This window comes from Pagrus major, chromosome 9, assembly GCF_040436345.1.
Source record: "Pagrus major chromosome 9, Pma_NU_1.0".
Classification (NCBI taxonomy): domain Eukaryota; kingdom Metazoa; phylum Chordata; class Actinopteri; order Spariformes; family Sparidae; genus Pagrus; species Pagrus major.
In genome coordinates, this window is record NC_133223.1 from 12,151,872 (window position 1) to 12,170,556 (window position 18,685).

Genomic DNA, 18,685 nt, shown 5'->3' on the forward strand with positions numbered 1-18,685 from the left:
CAAACTGAATCTTTCAAACAGCGTCTCTTTATATTGGGTGACATGAAATTGGAAGTGCTCCGACAAGTGGGTTAGGACTCTAGCTGAGATCAGAATTTTCCTTGAGTTTAGTCAGCCATCAGCACTTTCCCTTATAACCGTTTCTCTGTGTTGTTTGACATTTTAAAATACTTGAATACTTTACTGCTATTGTATTTCGATAACCGTTGTCAAAACTGTAACTTTATGTATGTTTGTTTTTTTTAATCAACATTTATTTTCTGTTGACAGGATGAAATCAAAATCATCTCCCCAGCTTGATGAAGAGGAAAAACCTCAGTGGAAAGGTTTGTTTTCTTGATTCACTGTTAGTTAAAAGCTATTATAATTTACCTTAAATGTAAAAAGAAGCAGACTGGATGAATATTTCATAAATGACTCTATGTCCGAATGTTGTTGCACATGTATGTGGGCTGTACTCCACCGTAGGTGTGCATATGCAGCCGGGGGGCATGGCTCACTGGCTGCTGGAAGAGCAGTTGAGAAGTGCGCGTGACAGAGAGGCCCAGAGTCAGAGGGCTGCATCTGAGCTGGAGATGGAGAGGAGAAACATCCTCAATGCCATGAGATACAGAGAGCCAGAGAGAGGTGGTGAACCTCCGCCTCTGTGTTCAATCTGAAACACAGTCAATTATGACAAATCAAAACTGAGAACTGTGTGATTAACAGCTGATGATTCAAATGGTAAATCAGTCAGTTTGCCAACTGCAACAATAAAAACAATGAACTAATTCATTGCAGCATTATTCCTTCTATATTTTAATTGTAATTAAAAACATTGGTCTAATCGAACCAGACCTGAGAAAACATCATCACAATCTCAATCTTTCTGTACCATTTTTACCAATTTCTCCACCAGTTATCTAGTTTCGACTTTCCAGAAACTTTTCATTTCCTCCAGCATCATTTTTACTTTATCTGTCCCCTCTGTGTGCAGCGACGGGCAGTGGAGTGGGTGAGAGGAAGGGTCAGCAGTCCGCGACGCAGGCAGAGGCAGAGCGGCAGCAGATCCTGAACGAGATGAAGAAGAAGACTCCACTGCTGACGGACAGCAGCTGGATCCGCCAGCGCTCCGCCAGCACAGTCAAGGAGCCGGAGCCTGAGGTGCCGCCCATGCGCAGGTAGAGCCTACACAGCTTTGGAAAAAAATCCATCTGTGATGGTGGTGGTCGACTATTTACACTTACTAATATGCTGTTCTGTTGTGTGCTGAAATGAAAACATTCATGAGTCTGGCTACCACTCTCTGGCCTTGGATAATTTGTTTGGATTATTTAACAATGAAACAATTGCCATGGGTACAGTTGGTAGCCAGACATTTTAAATGCCTCTACTAACCAGCTAACATGGGTGTGGCGTGGGCTGGCCTTGCAGAGGGGAGTCTCTTGACAACTTGGACGCCTACAACCCCTGGCGCTCATCATGGACACCCAGAAGTAACTCTAATATCCCAAACTACAACCGGCCTCACTCTGCCCTCTCCGGCAGCACTTCCTTTTACGGTGGCGGCTCAGGGGCCCAGCGGCCAGCCTCCTCCACTCTGCCTTCCTCCCAGTCCATGGGCTCCCTCCGAGGCGGGGCAGGAACCCCCTCGTCCCCTTGGTCCCGGCAGTCGCCGTCCCCCTCACCCTCTTCTCCATCACCCACCTCCTCTCCGGAGCCCAGGCCTGAGGCAGGCCCCCCTCAGCAGCGCAGCAGGTAAAATCAACAATGCTGCTTTGCTTAACAGCCCAAGCAAGCTGCCTCTAACATCTTACTGGTATACTGGGATTTATCATCATTCATCATAGTTGTTAAACTTTGAATGGGTAGTGGTGGTAAAGGGAAGCTGAACCTAAATTGTTTTCACTAGTTTTACGTTTGAATATATTATAACATGATCTTTGAATGATATTGTTTTATGTGACATTCAGTTTACACCTGACAGGTCACACTCTGGTCTTTGCAGTCTGTTTTTACAGATTCCCTGTTTAATTTTTACTTGCACATACAATCATTTTTCAAGTTCGTGTTTTTCTGTGTTCAAGTGTTGTGAAGCGACAGTCTGACACCGACAATTTTTAAGGGACAGTTCACCCCAAAATAAAAAATTACATATTTTTCCTACCTGTAGTGCTATTTATCATCTAGATTGTATTGATGTGAGCTGCCAAGTTTTGCAGATGTCAGCCCTAAAGATGTCTGCCTCCCCTTGAATATAATAGAGCTAGAGGGCTCTAAGCTTGTTGTGCTCAAAGCACCAAAAAAACATTTCATGACACAACAAATCATGACCTGGTTACTCAAGATAATCCACAGAGCTTGTTGTGGGCAGTTTCATACAGGAACTATTTTGTTTCTACCGAACTACAGCCAGAAGTGCAGGATGGAAACATTAATGGTGTCCTCCTCAGCTCAGCTGTAACGTTAGCTGGCTTAGTTAGCAAGCCTCTTGTACATGAGTAGATGCATGCTAGACCATTTATAGTATCTCTATCTCTAAGGTCGATATCTCCAAAACTCTGCAACTCACTCACGACAAGTAAGAGGAAAATTATGTATTTTTCATCAGGGGTGAATTCTCCCTTCAGGACATAAGCTAACTCGACTTGATGTTTTTTGGCCGAATTGTTTCCATGTCGGCATTATGATTATAATAAGTTGATAATAAAAATAATTTTACTTTATGCTTGTCCCAAAAAAGTTTAATTAGGAAACATTAGTAGAGAAATGATTTTAGCTGGCTCAACAGTTTAATTCAAAATGCTAAATAATAAATGTTTTACAGGATGATTTGGTTGAGCTTTGATCACAGAGGAGCTCCTGTTCCATATTAGCAGAGGACGTGATTGGCCGTCATCCAAAATTAATATTTTACAAAAGGCCAATATTGGCCAGATTTGTTACTGTAGCAGACAAATGATTCATCAGTTTAACCCTTCTGTATACCAGTGTGAACATGTGTTGTGTGTGTGCATTACATACATGTGTCGTACATGCATGTGTGTGCTTGGTTCTCCAATCACAGCTGTACGTTCTATAATCCAGGTCAGTGAGTGGCAAGAAAATCTGTACATTCTGTGACAACCCGCTGGGAAAGGGAGCAGCCATGATCATCGAGTCCCTCGGGCTCTGTTATCATTTGAGCTGTTTTAAGGTGAGAGCTGAGCTCCCGTCGTCCAGGAGCACGTCATCGGCACACCTCGGCCGATCCTTCAAAACTAACCTGATCGCTCCAGTCTCTTTTTATTACTAACCTGGTGAATCCAAAGGTCCCAATCTGTTGGTGCTGAGCCAAGTAGATTTTCTGTGCCAAAACCTGCAAGTCAAACTAATCGACCCCTCACTTTGTTTCTTTTCTTTACTAATGCTTAACTCTCGTTGTTGATCCCTCCTGGAACTTTGGTCACCTCTTGAGTTTGCTCTCCTTCACCTGAACAGTGATCCACCCTCTCTGTCTTGGTTCTCACTTCCTTTACCTTCATTTTTCTCCCCCTATACACACAATCAAGGGGCTTCTGTCTGTCCTCCTTCTTCCTCCTTTGGACTTGGTCTAGTTTTAACAAGTTGAGTAGCTTTTTAACTCTTCCTTTTCTTAAACCTCCTCAGTGTATCGACTGTCTGTCTGACCTTGGAGGATCGGAAACAGGGGCGGAAGTCAGAATACGAAACAAACAGCTCTACTGTAACTCCTGCTACATGCGATTTAAAAGTGAGTGCATGATCAGTCAGACTGTCCAGATGATGTGTTGTTGTCTGTTGTGTTCAAGTGTAATATTGCTGTTTGTTTTTCTTTCAGCTGGCCAACCAACCGCTATGTGACGTGACCATACTGCAGCAGATTGATGAAGAAACTACTTGTGACAACAACCCATGAACATTAAAGCGAACGGTGACGCCACTGCAAATAGTTGGAACACTTGGTTTGGGATTAAAACCGCTGATGAGAATTATATTTGTGTTTTTCCAGTGTGTGATTAAGAGGGTAAGCTTGCAAAGAAGTTATCTCCTTTAATGTGTTTATATCATATTAAGTATTACAGTTGTACAAAGTGTAAGGGTTCTGCATGCACCGGAGGTTTAAAATGTTTTAGCTACGATACTAGTCAAATCGTTAAATTGTCTATAAGACCATCGAGGCAGATCTTTGTAATGACCTTCATTGGGACAGATTTTAGAGAGTTTAAGGGGAACCCTGCAGGATCGTCTCCTCTTGTTCATGCTTCTTTTTCTGCTTGTGGTATTAACATGTTTCGTCGACCGAGCTTCTCTTATCATGTCTATGTGCCTTTTTCGTTTGTAACAGGGAGAAATAATTCAGATAATTAGAATTCTTTCAAAGTATATTTAAAACCGTCTGCTTGGATAGCACTTGGAGTTTTCACTGATAGATGGAGGATTGTACACACTAGCAGGTTTCCGTGTGAAGAATATATCATATTGAATGGAATTGAGGCAAGCAGTAACATTTGTAAATAAAATGTTGAAACGCTCATCTCGTGTGTTTTTGTGTGCTTTTTGCCACAGTGTAAAATTGCATAATTCTTTGTAATGATATTCCAGCTTATGATGCAAGGCTTTTCCTGCCTCTGTAATCAGAAATCATTAGACTCTTCTTTCCCTGTCCGTCCCTCTCGCTCTCTGTTTCTCTGTTGCTCCACAGTCATAATGAAAGGAATTTCAATGAGCTTTTGTGCAAAGGTTCAGAGGACCTTCCTGCTCTATGTTCTCCAAAGCCAATTTGTCATGCATATTTCATTCAATGCGCATGCATTACGTTTGATTACACTTTGATAAGCTATTTTTCCTAATGTATTCTGTCATTGTGGCTTTGTTCATGATATCATATCTGCATAAACATATATTGAATATTCATACGAGCAGGGACGCCCCTGACTGTTCAGTTTGCATCTCCCGAATGCATTTAAACAGCAAGGTAAGAAATTGTCCTCATTTCCCATAAATGGAAATAACCCCAATTGAAGCAATGTATGGAAATAAGTTGGGCCGAGCATAAATTGGCTGTATTCTTGAGGTGAAGCACAAACAGCCCCTGGAGGGAGACTTCTCAAATTCTTAGAATCCTTTTTTAGATTTTTCTTGGCGCTCTCGTGGGAGAGACAGATTTTAATCCTTATGCTTAGAAAACAAGCACGGCCTGGATGGCGCCGAGTGGCTGAGAAATATAAAACCTTTCAGGATAAGTATCCCATCTTTTTCCTCCGAAGCCAAGGCCGCAGCCAGCCTTTATGGAAGGCTTTGACGTGGAGAATCGAATGGTGTGTGTGTGTGTGTGTGTGTGTGTGTGTGTGTGTGTGTGTGTGTGTGTGTGTGTGTGTGTGTGTGTGTGTGTGTGTGCTGGAGCTTACAGGGAAACATTATGCTTGGCTGCTCAGAAGAATAGGGCCTGTAAAGAGATGGAACACAGATGGAAGAGCTTAGATATGCCTGCTCTACCCTCCATCAAAAAGTCTTTCCTAACTCTTACTACTCCCTGTAAGCTGCTTCTTAATGCACTTCTACTGGAAGGAAAGATTGCACATTTTTCTGGAGATTTCCAGTCCAGGACCATGTGGATGATGTTTTTTTATTAACCTCACAATCAACACACAAGAGTGAGTCCAATAATCATGCTCCATTTCCACACCTCAGTTGGGTTTTGAGGAGTTTTTTTTTTTAAGTTTAGGTGTAGCTTAGTCTCACCAGAAGGGGGCACTGTGATCTAAGATTTATATCAAGGAAGACTGCAGCTGGATGTTGACTGCTGTTGCTGCACTATCTACAGTACATACTATAAGACATGTATAGATGCTGCCTCCTTAGGATTTAGCCACAGTACTGTATAAGCATAATGCCCTAATGGGATAGTTGTAACATTTTGGGGTTTAGTTTATATAATTAATTAAAGGTGAGGATGAATTTTGGCTCTGAGCTCTGGGGAAATCTATACTTTGTTAATCAAGTTAAATTTTTCAGTGAAAAACAGATATTTGCGTCACTACTTGACACCGTGACATTTAAAGACATCTTAGATGAGCAGCTCTAGCCGCCATTTGCCACTTAGAAGCAATGCCTGTCACACTTGGCGTTATTTCACCTGCAGCTTGCTATAATTAGTCATGTAATTGCAGATGCTGTCACACCAGACCTGTTGCTATGGCTTGCAGGCACCATGCATTCGGTTTGAAGAGCCGTCATGGGGTTCAATTAACCACAGAGATTAGAGCAAACCTGTAAATTCTCTTAAGATCAAGATGAATCTGTGAGACTCGCAGTAGCATAGTGTTTTATTTTCAGTGGAGAATGTTTGGCCATGAAAAGGTGTAGAAAATTAATAATTCACTGAAAATGTGAGCATCCAGAGATGTTTCACATGACAGTGAATATTCAACCTTTGCGGTTGTTGTAATGTATTCATGTACAGTGAGCTTTAATTACTTTAATTACAGCATATTTGCAGCTATTAGAAGTAATGTGACAATTTTAATAGGTGGAGCAGAATATGGTGTGCATATTAACTGTAGTAATTTAAATGTCCAATCTTAGGTGTTATCCATATGTCTACTTTATGCACTCTACCAGTCCAGGCTTTTATTCTTATTTTTATTTTAAAGCCAATCTTAATGCTAAACAGTTTCCATTTCCATTAAAGAATGGTGTCATGGCGTCTAAGGGAGGGATGGGACATTAACAGAGTTTACTGTGGATTGTAATAAGAAACATTCACAATAAGTTGACCGTAGTGATTTTTCATTATCGGTAGAATCATTAATTGAGATAAACATGATAATCTTCAGATGAATGATTTGAAAACGTTTTCTAGCTCGCTGACAGTCCTGTATTGTATTCCTGATTTATTTTGAATTGCCTAAGCCAATCACTATGCTGAAGGCATGGCTTGCAAATCGGTCCCCCACAAAAACAAGTTAAATCGGATTTGTATAAATACTACAGCTTCCAAACCAAAGAAGGGCAGGTTAACCACCATTTATTTATCCTTTATTTGTGCAAGAAGACTTTATGATTTATGATTACTTACTTTAGATTCTTGGATTGATTGTTTTTTTACTACAATGAGATGTGTGTCCTAAAAATATTTGCTTTCATAGCAAACTTTAAGGTTAAAGTGATTCCACTATTAATTAGTGCAATTTTAGTTTTTATTTGAAAGTTTTAAGAATATTTTGATGATTATAGGATAATATCATGAGTCACAATTATGTTGGACAGGATAATGGTGACATGAAATTTTCATAGTTCATGCCAGTCTTAAGTGCCCTGTTTATGCACCATGGCACACACATATATAAACATATACATAGTAGTCAATTAAATATGTTTAGTTTCTTTTTTTTACCAAAGTATAATTTCATGGGAAGTAGATACAATGTAAGTTCTAATATAAAACTGTTACATATCAATTCACTTTATTTTATTGTAAAATTAAGTACCAATGCATGGGAATGAGCTTGAGTGTAACTTAAAACCATTAGTAATCAATTAAATGTATTTAATTTTAAAAAGAACTTTCATTGCATCATTAAAGTTTTTATAAATTGCCATCTGAACTTCCTTCTGCTGACATGTCAGTTGGGAAAAGCTTTTATTTTGGCGCTTTGGGGTTCAACTCATTTGGTTTTAGATTAGAGATCTGCTGCCTCTACCAGTCAATCATACACCACGCCCGTCAGTGAGATGTAGGCTCATACAGGTGTCGTTAGCGTTTATTATGTTTGATAAAACATGACCACTGTCGCCATGACAACCTAAGTCTGTAGTTAATCAATACAATACATTTAAACATTTGCATAATGTAACAATGATATTTACCATGACATGGGAATATAACATCCATGCCTTACTACCTGACGGATAGTGTATGTCAAATAAGAGCTTTCATCATGTAGAATAAGTACTTGCCAGTTCAGAGTTCCTTCATGGGTGGCACAGGTCGGCCTATCAATTGCTTATTATCAACAGATAATCACCTCTCATCCGCAGACACGACATTTTTTCAAACTTGTTCAGGAGATATTGATCTGTGACCTTTTGTTCAATAAGCAAATGATCAGCCTGGATCCCTACTTGTCCTCATTATGAATGCGCACTCTAATCCCTGCCGACTCACAAAAGGGCAAAGGTGTGTGACTAGATCCATTTGATGAGTGAAGGCTTGAAGGTAAATATGACACATTCAAAAGAGCAGGTTAGTTCCCTGAAGATGATCATTAAACATGACTCATCGTGAACAATGCTGTCCTCCTGTCTTTCATCCAGATGCTACAGTTTTGACAAAGGAAAGCATTTTTCTCCAGTGTTTCCTGAAAGAAGTGTCTCTGCAGGGGAAAAAAATTAAAAAAGCTTTTCTTTATCTTCCTTCCTGTGCGTGCAAGAAAGACTCCATGCAGCCATGTTACAATCAGGAACAAGAACATCTGTGATTTCTCTCCGTGACCTTAAAGAGCAATCCGATTTATTTCCGTTCCTCTACTTAGTGGCTGAGGAGGGAAATTTATCACTGGGGACGAGATGCAATGGAACAGCAAAGGAGTGTAGAAAGTGTTAAATGGCTCTGAAATGATAAGACTGCATGGTCGCAGCTGGGGCACCCTGATATGCTTGAGACTGCATTATGCCCAGGGTGCCACGTTTTCTGTCCTCGTATTATTTCATCCTGCTCCAGTCTTATAGCTGAGCATGAGCTGGAATACTGATTCTCTGTTAATCATTTCCCGCTCTTTATCTGCTGTTTTGCTATGTTTCAAGCAGAGGATGATGAACGCAGGAGAGCAATAATTGGCTGAGACTGAATGCTGTCAAATTCATGCACATTCCTGTTATTGTTCTCCACTCACATTTTCTATTCATATGCCATAGCTCTACCCATTCATGAAAGCAGCACCACCTCACAGTCTGCTGCATCTGCTCCGACATTATCCCGACAGATGTGTGACAGAAGCGGAGGCGATATATTTGATTGCATGTCACTTACAGTCCAACTCAGTCACTACGAACACAGCAGAATATACTTGATGAGTCGCAGCAGCAGGCTCACTGCTTGGCTTGTAAAGGTGCACAAGTACACAGATGGGAACCGCAAGGCTTGTCTGTCACAAACTGACATAGATGTCATACTGAGGTTCATCACAGACCCCCATTACCCCCGCCTCTGCTCCCAACCCCTTGTCCTCACTTGTCACCCAGGATTGAAGTTAATTAGAATTTTATCAGAGGAAAACTTAAAAGAGTGGGCGACACACTCGCAGATCTGCCCTTCATTTGATGTCAGGAGAATCATTTTGACGTCTGCACTACAAAAACAGACAGGGTGGCATGATGGAGGTCCTCTTTGTACCTGCCGCCCACAACATCCAGCCCACCGTCATACTCACATTAGCTGAGGCAGAAATGTCCTTTACAACTTAAATGTCATGACGTAGTTCTCAGTTTGGCTGTTTAAAGCATTTACATCAGCTAGACTGAAAAATATCTGAAGTGGCGCTACCAAAAAAACGAATCACAACCAAGAACCCCAACTGTGTCTATTGGATGTCACTTTCTCACCCCCAGAGTATATCACAACACCTAGGTAATCATTTTACAGCACAAACCAACAAAATGCGCCAGAATGTAAGAGGTTAGAGAGATAAGAGATGGATTTAAAGGGGGACTGCATATTGTTTTGATGGCCTATGATCCCAAAACCACAAAAGTCTAAAAAATGTTGCATTGGAGGGAGCAAAAAAGCAAGCAAAAGCTCACTGCTCCGATGGCCTGTTGCTCCTAAAATACATACTCTCCATGGAGTTACGTGCAGGAAAGGACGAAGGTGAACTTTTTCATCGTGGTAACAAAAGTCAAGTACCTTCCTCATAACAGTGGTAACAATAATAGACACGGGTTAAAGTTGTGAAATGGAAGCAGTTTAGCTGGTTCGGGTTCAAATACGTATGTCAGTTAAGGTACATATCTAGGTTGGTGAGTGTATATCCTCGTAACAATGGGTGTTTGTTTTCGGAATAGCGAGCTGTTGGACAAATGGACATTTTGCAGACCATTGGGTTTTCGCAATAGTGGAAAACCATTTAAAGCGCCATCAAGGATTAAAAGAGGTCTTAAAAGAGAATTCTCTCACTAATTATAACACTGCTGTTCACTAAACTCCTGCACAAACAGCTTGCTCTGCTTCCAACTCTAAAATTAGCATTCACGCTAATTATATATAAATGTCATGTTGTGTTTCTGTTCGAGGTTACAATAGAAAAATACCCATGCTTACTGGCGGCCATCGAGCACTCCTCTTCAGCAAAAGAACAATGCTGCTTCTTTATCAGCCCTGGTCTTTCTGTCAGTACACAGCAGTGAATGAGTGTGGTATCATATATGTAACCATCAAATGCCAACATGAGACCCGTTTGCAGGTTTTTCATTTTGATTCGAGTCAGCTGGAAACATTGAAAACTGAGCTGGAGGTGGAGTTTTCAACTAACTCATGGAGTTAAAGTTAAATAGCTAGCAGGCTATACAGCTGATAAAATCTGCCATTGACAGTTTTCATTTCAGATGGCGAAATCAACATTGGCAACTAAAAATGAGAAGTCTGGAGGGCTGGACCTGCCTGTGTGGGTGGGCCTAAACTTTACAATGGATATCATAATTCACAAAATTTGTTGGCTTTGTGAGCAGTCTGAAGGGAAGAGCACAATTGTTTACATAGAAAGTAGGATGTACAAATCTGAATATTTCTCTGTTTGGAAACTGCAGGTCAAGGCTGTTTGTATCAACTTGTAGAGGGTGTACTGTACGTCTTGGTGTGTGAGGTGAATTGCAAAAATTTGTATTTACATTACTGCTATGTCAAAGTAAGATTATTGCTATGAGGAAAAATAACATTTTTTCAAATGATTTGTTATTGAGCTGTGGTTATAGCGAGTTCAATATTAATCTAAATGTGCAGCTCCAGAACCCATTAAACATCTATGTCACATACACAAGGCAAGGGCAGATGAGGTAGGAATGAAAGTGGGTTTAAAGTGTGTGTGTGTGTGTGTGTGTGTGTGTGTGTGTGTGTGTGTGTGTGTGTGTGTGTGTGTGTGTGTGTGTGTGGCTATGCAGAGGAGCAGAGTAGACAAAAGAGAAGCAGGGCTGTAAAATTCCTCTCTGGCAGAACAGTGTCACACTCTACATGCCTTAGGGAGCTCTGGAGAGTGTTTGTGACTGTGCATGAGTGCTGATCATTCACCACTGGATGTAGTAATGCCAGGACCCAGCTTTGTTCCACTGTCTCTCACTCTCTTTGAGTGGCTATATGCGACACTCAGTAATCCTCTGGATAGCCTAAAGCCAACCTGAGGCTGGAACAGTCCGATTAACACACACTGACAGCGAAACCATTTACTGTCTTTGTTTCTAATGATTATGTAACACATGGGAATGTATCATGACAGAGACTGAAACGTATATGTTGCTCTGCTATTTCAGAATGTGTTATACTTTTCAGGATATGTACTTTTTGCAACCTTTCAAGGGATTTTGAATAACTGGCAGTGAATTGCCCCAAAAGGCTGTTAAATGCACTTCATTTGTGGATTCACCTGCTATGTTCTAATCCTCGCTTTTATTTGGCCTGTAATGGGATGTTTTTGTGAAACTCTAACCACTTTAGGGAGAATAGTCTGGTTTGCTGATTATGTAATGGCAAATGTTCAGTTCAGTGTAGCAGACAACTTTCCAGGTTTTGACAGCCCAGTGATGTTTTACAGGTCTGACTGAACAAACTCCTTTCATACTGATATAAAAATCTAGATAAAGATCTACTGTATATGGATGCACAGAGTGAGAATATGCTTTTTAATATACTTTTAATTATAGTATTAAAGCAGCTAGAGTCAGCCAAAACTTTACTGATTTTGATTCACTCTTATCACATCTAAGTTGTTTTCTGCAGCAGCAGGCAGCATTTTTTTAGGCAAAAGGTTTTAAAAAGACACTGTACACAAGGTGCTCAGCACCGAACAGCAGACAGACACACTTACAGCTACTATAGCTGATTAACATAGTCGAGCATTTAGCAGCTAAAAGAGCCAAATATTTCCCTCGGTGGTTGGTAGCGACCAAAAATGGAGCTAAAAGAGAGTGAATAATGGACTTACATTTGTCAGGGGGTCACATGACAGACACATGACTCCAAATGAATAATAGTTTTGCTCCATACCTGCTGGATGTCTTAATGAGAAACTGTTTGCTAACTAGCGGTGTCATAATTTAAACGCTAAATGGAAAATAGCGTTCAATTTTAATCATCGAAATCAAAAGCAGGATCTGAAATTCTCTCCATCTTTTTTTTCTCTCCAACCAGCGCATTCTGTAGATGGGGAAACTCAAGCTGTTGTTGTAATGTACCCTTCTGCCATATGCTGTTTTTTCCCAATTAACTGGTGGATTATTTAAATTTAATCATTGTGCCTTAGTGTGGTAGCCTACATATAAAAAAAACAACAAAAAAAACACAATGCAAATGTGGTTATATTACACTTGATTGGTGCTTTACATTGCCGTCTGTGCTACTGGCTGCTCCTCCATACAGGGGGAGAGCTGATGGTCATCTACTGCAGGTAATACACCGACTAGGGATACGTACCTCATACAACCACACATCAAAAGACCCCAACTATCACTTTAAAATCGAAAGTCAAATCAAATAATGGATTTGGAGAATTGTGACACCCCTATTGCTTAGTCACCGTATCGCCCATGTCAGCTTAATAAGTGACAGTGATAATATGTCAATGTTGTGTCAACAACTTGTTTCTGCTGCCCCCAAGTGGCCGAGGAAAAAGACGTAGTTATTGCAGATTTAACATGAAGCCATATTCATCCATTCAAGCGAAACCCAAACCTCCCCAGCCAGCGTGCCTTTTTGTTCTTTTACAGCTTTACTGAAAGGAAATTAAATGGAATTTGCTGCCCACTCCACCAAAAAAAGAAAAGTCTCAATCATGAGTCGCAAGCCTTTTTCAACAGCTCAGTTAGACTAGCTTCTTAGGATTATCCCTACAGCTGTGGTCAGTGAAAGATAATGTACTACAAAGGATGACATCAAAATAGAGGGATTTTTTGGGAAGCAGACGATTGATCAGATTGTATTTCTTTCTTTCTCTGGCCTGAAAAGCTCTTAAACCAGAGTGACACAGTTGTTTCAGGAACACTAACTTGTTTCGTGTCAGAATCAGGAGGACTTTTTTTTTTGTGCTATTTTTTAACCTTCTGGTTTATGTGGGACGTTTCCTTTGATGGTGTGTGAAGACCAGACTGATGACACACCAGTTTGAAGCATATTTTTGTCAGTGCATCTTTTCAGAGCTGCAGACGTCACTTACACAAAGCAGCACTTTGTGTGCCTGATAGTGACTCCTGCCTGACACACATGAGTCGTCTTCACTATACCGGAATGTATGGACATTTTTAGACAGCAGTTTAAAGTGTGTTCTCCCTGCCAGTGTACCAGAGTATCTAACGGGGGTTTCTGACTCTGACGGATGTCAAGCATCTCCCCTTTTATCTCAGACATTTGTAGCACATATTGATGTTCTCCAAGCGTATGGTCTGGCCCACATTCTTATCTTTTGAAGCTATATACAGTATGTTCCTGCCCTCCTGGGGCAAATAACTGTTTCTTGTCTTGTTGGCTGCCTATCTTGTGGGATGACCCAACCACCAAAACAGGAAACATGTCAAATTAAATTCTTTTAAATAGCAATTATCATTTCCTGTGCACGGAAATCGCTTACTTTTGATCTTGTGATTGTAAGAAATCAAAAGGAAGAGAAAGTAAGTGCTGTAATAAGTGCTGTATGAATTTTGAATCTGTCATGGCATTATATGATGGAAGCCAGTTGTTTTGATGACTGCCAAATGCCACAATGTAGACAAAAGCACAGATCCTCCATCATCCTCAGTCTGATTTTACCCCTGTTGCCCTGACTTCTAGTCTCTATGAAGAAACATGAGACTGTGGACTGAATGGATTCTTGACAAGGCGACAGGCCAGTCGAGACTTTATTGTCACCACTGCTGCAAGCGGGCAATATTTCATCTGAAATGCACCACTAGAACGTGAAGCCGTGAGTCCAGTCTTTTGTTTGTGGTCCATTCAGCGTCATTATCGCCCTTGCAGAGCTGTAATTACTGTATGGTGAATAGCTTTCCAGAACCCATCATTTCCTGCACTGTAAGCCTCTTGTTTTGTTCGTGTTACAACAGAGGAGCAGAGCTATTGTGAATATATTGATATTAACAGTTTTCATGATGGCAGAACTGAAGACGGTTTTGTGCCTGTGCCATGTACATACAAAGACTGAAAATGGACATCGATAAGGACTTTGGGAAAGAAATAGTACTGACAGACGCTGACATATCGAAGAATTGACCTCTTTGTGAAAGAAGAGAGCATGATATCAGCAGCGTGATGTACACCCATGGGGGTTGATGTAAGCCTTAACAATTTATTTTTCAAATTTTGGACCGTCAAATTTAAAGTAATTTAATTTGGACTTTAAAGTTGCAAATGGGCGAGTTTATCATTCCGAGGCTTTTGCCCCGAGGTCCCAGGCGTACGGCGCGTTGATACGCCAGCTGCTATCTTCTTCATACTTGACTGCAGACCCGGGGGGAACTGGAGCTGGAGCCGGAGCTGGAACAGGGCGCCCCTTAGGGATTCCTCCAGAGCCTAGGCTCCTAAATCACGGTTTGACAATTTGTTTGTTTTGGATGAATGCTCATCATTCATATTCACATTCTGTAGTCTCTCTGTGGAGATAGGACATTACATTCCACTGACTTCTCCTCATATGTCCCTGTTAATTCAACATAAACACACATTGCTCCAATGTACACAGAGCTAAATAAAAGACTTTCCACTCAGGAGCAAAGGTAAATCATGTGCTCTCTGTTTAATTTTGTCTCATGCCTTGTCTCATCATTCTCTCAATTTAAGTCTGGCTGTGCATATGCAAACTATACTCTCTGATGAATTCACGTCCCTGAAATTATGTTGTCTTAATTAAACATTGCTGCAGACATTGATTAACCTCTCTTCCTGGTTCCCTCTGTATGCTTTCCTGTTGATAGACTTAACCACAAATTCCACAGTTGAGAAACAAAGTGACCACCAGTTGCCTCCTCGCTGTAACTTAGTCTGTTTGCAAACCAGCCATTACCTTGGTTCATCATTAAACCGAAGTCGTACACAAAGCAAAGAGGAAGGCTAAGCTTATTAGAGTGTTTGACTTGTTAACTTGCTAATGGCCTGGGTGTTTGCTCTAGGTTATAGGGAAAACATCACTCACTTCCATTTGTCTCTCAACTCAATTTCATGCTCTCCTGAACTGATACTTTATGTCCTGAGGAGGAGGAGGAGACATGAAGCAGTTCGAGCAGAGGGGATCATCCTCGCGCCATGCGTCACACATGTGCCCAGACTGTGGAGGAAAAACACTGGACCAATGGAAGAGTCTTTTCAGGAGTTGCTTCTGTGGTACAAATTTCACTTCTTCCACTTCCTTAACAGTTCAGACTGAATATAGTGTACCGGTGGCAGGCTATATTCAGAAAAGACGGTCCAATCGTACACGTCATGTGCCGTGCAATCTATCTCTTGCCCACTGATACGAATAGGAATCGGAGTGGAGATCAATACAAATGGGTTTCTGCGACATATTTTAATCTTTGATCTTTATTTTGTGCTGAGCTTCCAGCTGTATGATTTGTTGATTTAATCAGCTGATGTCTCTGAAGGCTCAGCTAGAATAATTAAAACACATTTCCCTGCCTGCATTTTGGTTTGGAAAATGAATAAATGGCTAATGTGCATATACATGTAAGATTTAATGAAAATGTCACACATTTTAGAAACGCTATACAGAAATATGATGATTGATGTATTGATACATGTGTTTCGATTTCCTTCTTCACCGTCTGCATTGATTTTACCCACACTGCACCGCACACACACTACGTGATTTGTCTCATAAGTGACACATTTTCATTATGAAATGTGATTGTTTGTTTTTTCTCGCACAGGCCTAAAGGTCCTGCTTTTCTGCTTGCTATTAAACGTATATATGGGGCTTAAATAGCTCATTTTCACCACACCACATCTTTATAGTCATCATAGCGGCCCTATTGTTGCCAGGGTTACCATACTATAGATATACTCACAATCTCGGTTATCTGTCAATCAACAAACCAAAACACCTCCCAGCTACAACTGAATTGTCTTCCTGTGATATTAGTGTCTGTAGTGCGACATTCCTGTGGCTCCATTCAAATTATTTTGGAGAATAATCCCTTTTCTTAATTAACAACAGCACTAAGCCGGGCAGTTTTTGATAAACACCCGGTTCTCATTGTAATTCAAGCCACTTGAGGATGTTAGACTGAGCCTGTTTCTATAAACCACTGATTGATTTCCAAGGGCTTCGGCTCTTTATGGCTTTGCATGAATCATACCAACTTTCTCACTGGTAGAAGTAACTTGAATTATATTTCCACCAAGCAAGACTAAACACAAAACTCTCATTCATATATCACAAGTATTTGCCTTCTGACTGAGAAAATGTACATTAACATAAATCTGTTTAGCTTAGGATATAATAAAGACTGGAAACAGAGGTAAACAGCTTGTTCCAGCTGTGACACTGTCCACAGCTGGAACAGCTCACCTACCAGCACCTCTAAAGCTCACTAATTAACACGTTATATCTTGCCATCTTATGGAATTAAGTAAATTCTTTGCTGTATGTCAAACAATCTCACAGTGACAACAAGACTCCAGGGGCCAGTTGCACCAACAGAGCTTGCACTTAATTTAACTAAGGTTAACTAATGTTTTACATTTGCCGAATTTACAACAAATAATCCAAGTTTGTCACAGACAGCGTTTCAGTTCATTTCCCAGAACTCACCAACTCACAAAACTCGCAGATTTTTTTAAGGGAGTCTGGTATTACATTGGACCGCTTGGCAGTCAGCGTTTTCTTGTGTTCATACAGCTCTATCATTCTTATCTCAGTGTCTGTGAAATTGCCTTTTCTTTTTCTTTGATCCTTCATAATGTTGTGGCAAATTAGATACGATTAGCTACAAATTAATAAGACAGTGGGGGATCGGAAACTTTTCCAGCAGTTATGAAACAACACATGGGAGATTTAGCTACTTTGTCTTGAGAAGCTGCAGCTTTTATTCCCCTACAAACTACACAAATGTGTGTATAATACACTGTACATTTACTGCTAAATGGACGACTTACTGCTCACCTTTTTTTTCTGCTTCACTCGTATTCACGGTCACTTTCTGCCACATGCTCTCTCTTTCTCTCTCTCTCTCCACCACACACTCATTAGACATACACATTCAGCACTGAACTATTCCCAAAAGGAGCGACACCACTCTCATAACAAATGTTTCCTAGTGACACACGCTCCTGCTGGGCAAAAGCCATAGTAGTGTCGTAGTAGAATCCATTCTAAAGATGGTCTTTACTTAGACTTATTTAGCAGTCAGGACCTGGCTTAGTAAAGACCAGTTGATGCAGGAATTCACTGCCCCCGGCCAAGAAAAAGTCCATTCGATGCAGAGACAGAGCATAATCGAGAGTCTGCAGCTTATGTTGATTGTTGATAAAATTACGTTGCAATGTTGCTGCCATGCTTTGAATTGAAGGCGGACATTAGGCTCACACAAGGCCAGCTAATCAGCCCAGATCTGAGGAGGCGCTGTCAACTTTGCCATCCAACTCTGAGAGAGGTGTGTGCAGCACAGCCAATAGATGCCTTATCTTAAAGCTGCCATGTGAAAACAATATTATTGTAGATTAGAACAAACGTGTAAGGCACTGCAGATGGATAAATGTTTTGTTTTTGTAATGTTTATGTATTGAAAAGATGAAGTTCTTATTTTGTAGTCTGATTTTGTTACCAGTTCCCAGACTTTATGCTAAGCTAAGCTAACTGGACTGTAGCCTTATATTAAATGCACAGATACGTGTGGAACTGATGCTCTCATCGAACTCTTGCAAGAAAGCTTTTATTTTTAAATGTCAAACTACTCCTTTAAAACACTAAAAGCTAATACATATTTATAGCTATATTTCTTCATTAAAATGATGTGAATGTTGTGAAACAGAACAGGGAACATTAAAGATGGATCTCATGTATTGTTGTGTTTCTATGTTCTTTCATCTCACATCTCTTTTTCTCCTCATTAATCCTTCTGTGCCCTTTAGTAATCTCTCCCAGCCAGCCTGGTTTCCTGACTGAGTGGCAGCTGTTGACCTCTACTACAGAGACAGATTTAACTCTGATTTGAGCCTTGATTTTTTTTTTTTTTTTTTCAACTGTAGGCCATCCTAAGGCTGCTACTAAAGCTGCTGATTCACCAGCTGGAACACAGCTGCTGTAGGCTGCATTTCCTCCAAAACACCACCCTTGGTCTTCCTGACAAACCTTCTACAATCTAATCAATAATCAATACCACTAATATGTTCTCCCATCTGGCTTTATGCTGCGTACTGAATGTTTTGCATTGGGTCAATGGCTGCCCAGGTAGGGACAGATTAGCTGGCTAAGTGAGCAGGAAGAGGCAGAGGATCCACCCAGTGAGAGGACGA

At 40.7% G+C, this 18,685-nt stretch overlaps 1 protein-coding gene across 7 annotated transcripts in view; it reads left to right on the forward strand.

Moving 5' to 3' along the window:
- The window catches only part of lmo7a (LIM domain 7a), a 53,820-nt gene extending 49,307 nt beyond the window's left edge, over positions 1 to 4,513 (forward strand). For 4 of the 7 annotated variants that reach the window (XM_073474368.1, XM_073474370.1, XM_073474369.1 and 1 more), the window contains 7 exons: positions 271 to 326; positions 469 to 627; positions 977 to 1,160; positions 1,414 to 1,737; positions 3,067 to 3,175; positions 3,628 to 3,730; positions 3,818 to 4,513. In XM_073474368.1, the coding sequence (XP_073330469.1) occupies positions 271 to 326; positions 469 to 627; positions 977 to 1,160; positions 1,414 to 1,737; positions 3,067 to 3,175; positions 3,628 to 3,730; positions 3,818 to 3,840 (958 nt within the window). In that variant the 3' untranslated portion in view covers positions 3,841 to 4,513. The remainder of the gene's footprint in view (positions 1 to 270; positions 327 to 468; positions 628 to 976; positions 1,161 to 1,413; positions 1,738 to 3,066; positions 3,176 to 3,627; positions 3,731 to 3,817) is intronic. The other 3 variants (XM_073474373.1, XM_073474374.1, XM_073474372.1) reach the window with 2 other exon arrangements.
- Positions 4,514 to 18,685: the final 14,172 nt, after the last annotated feature.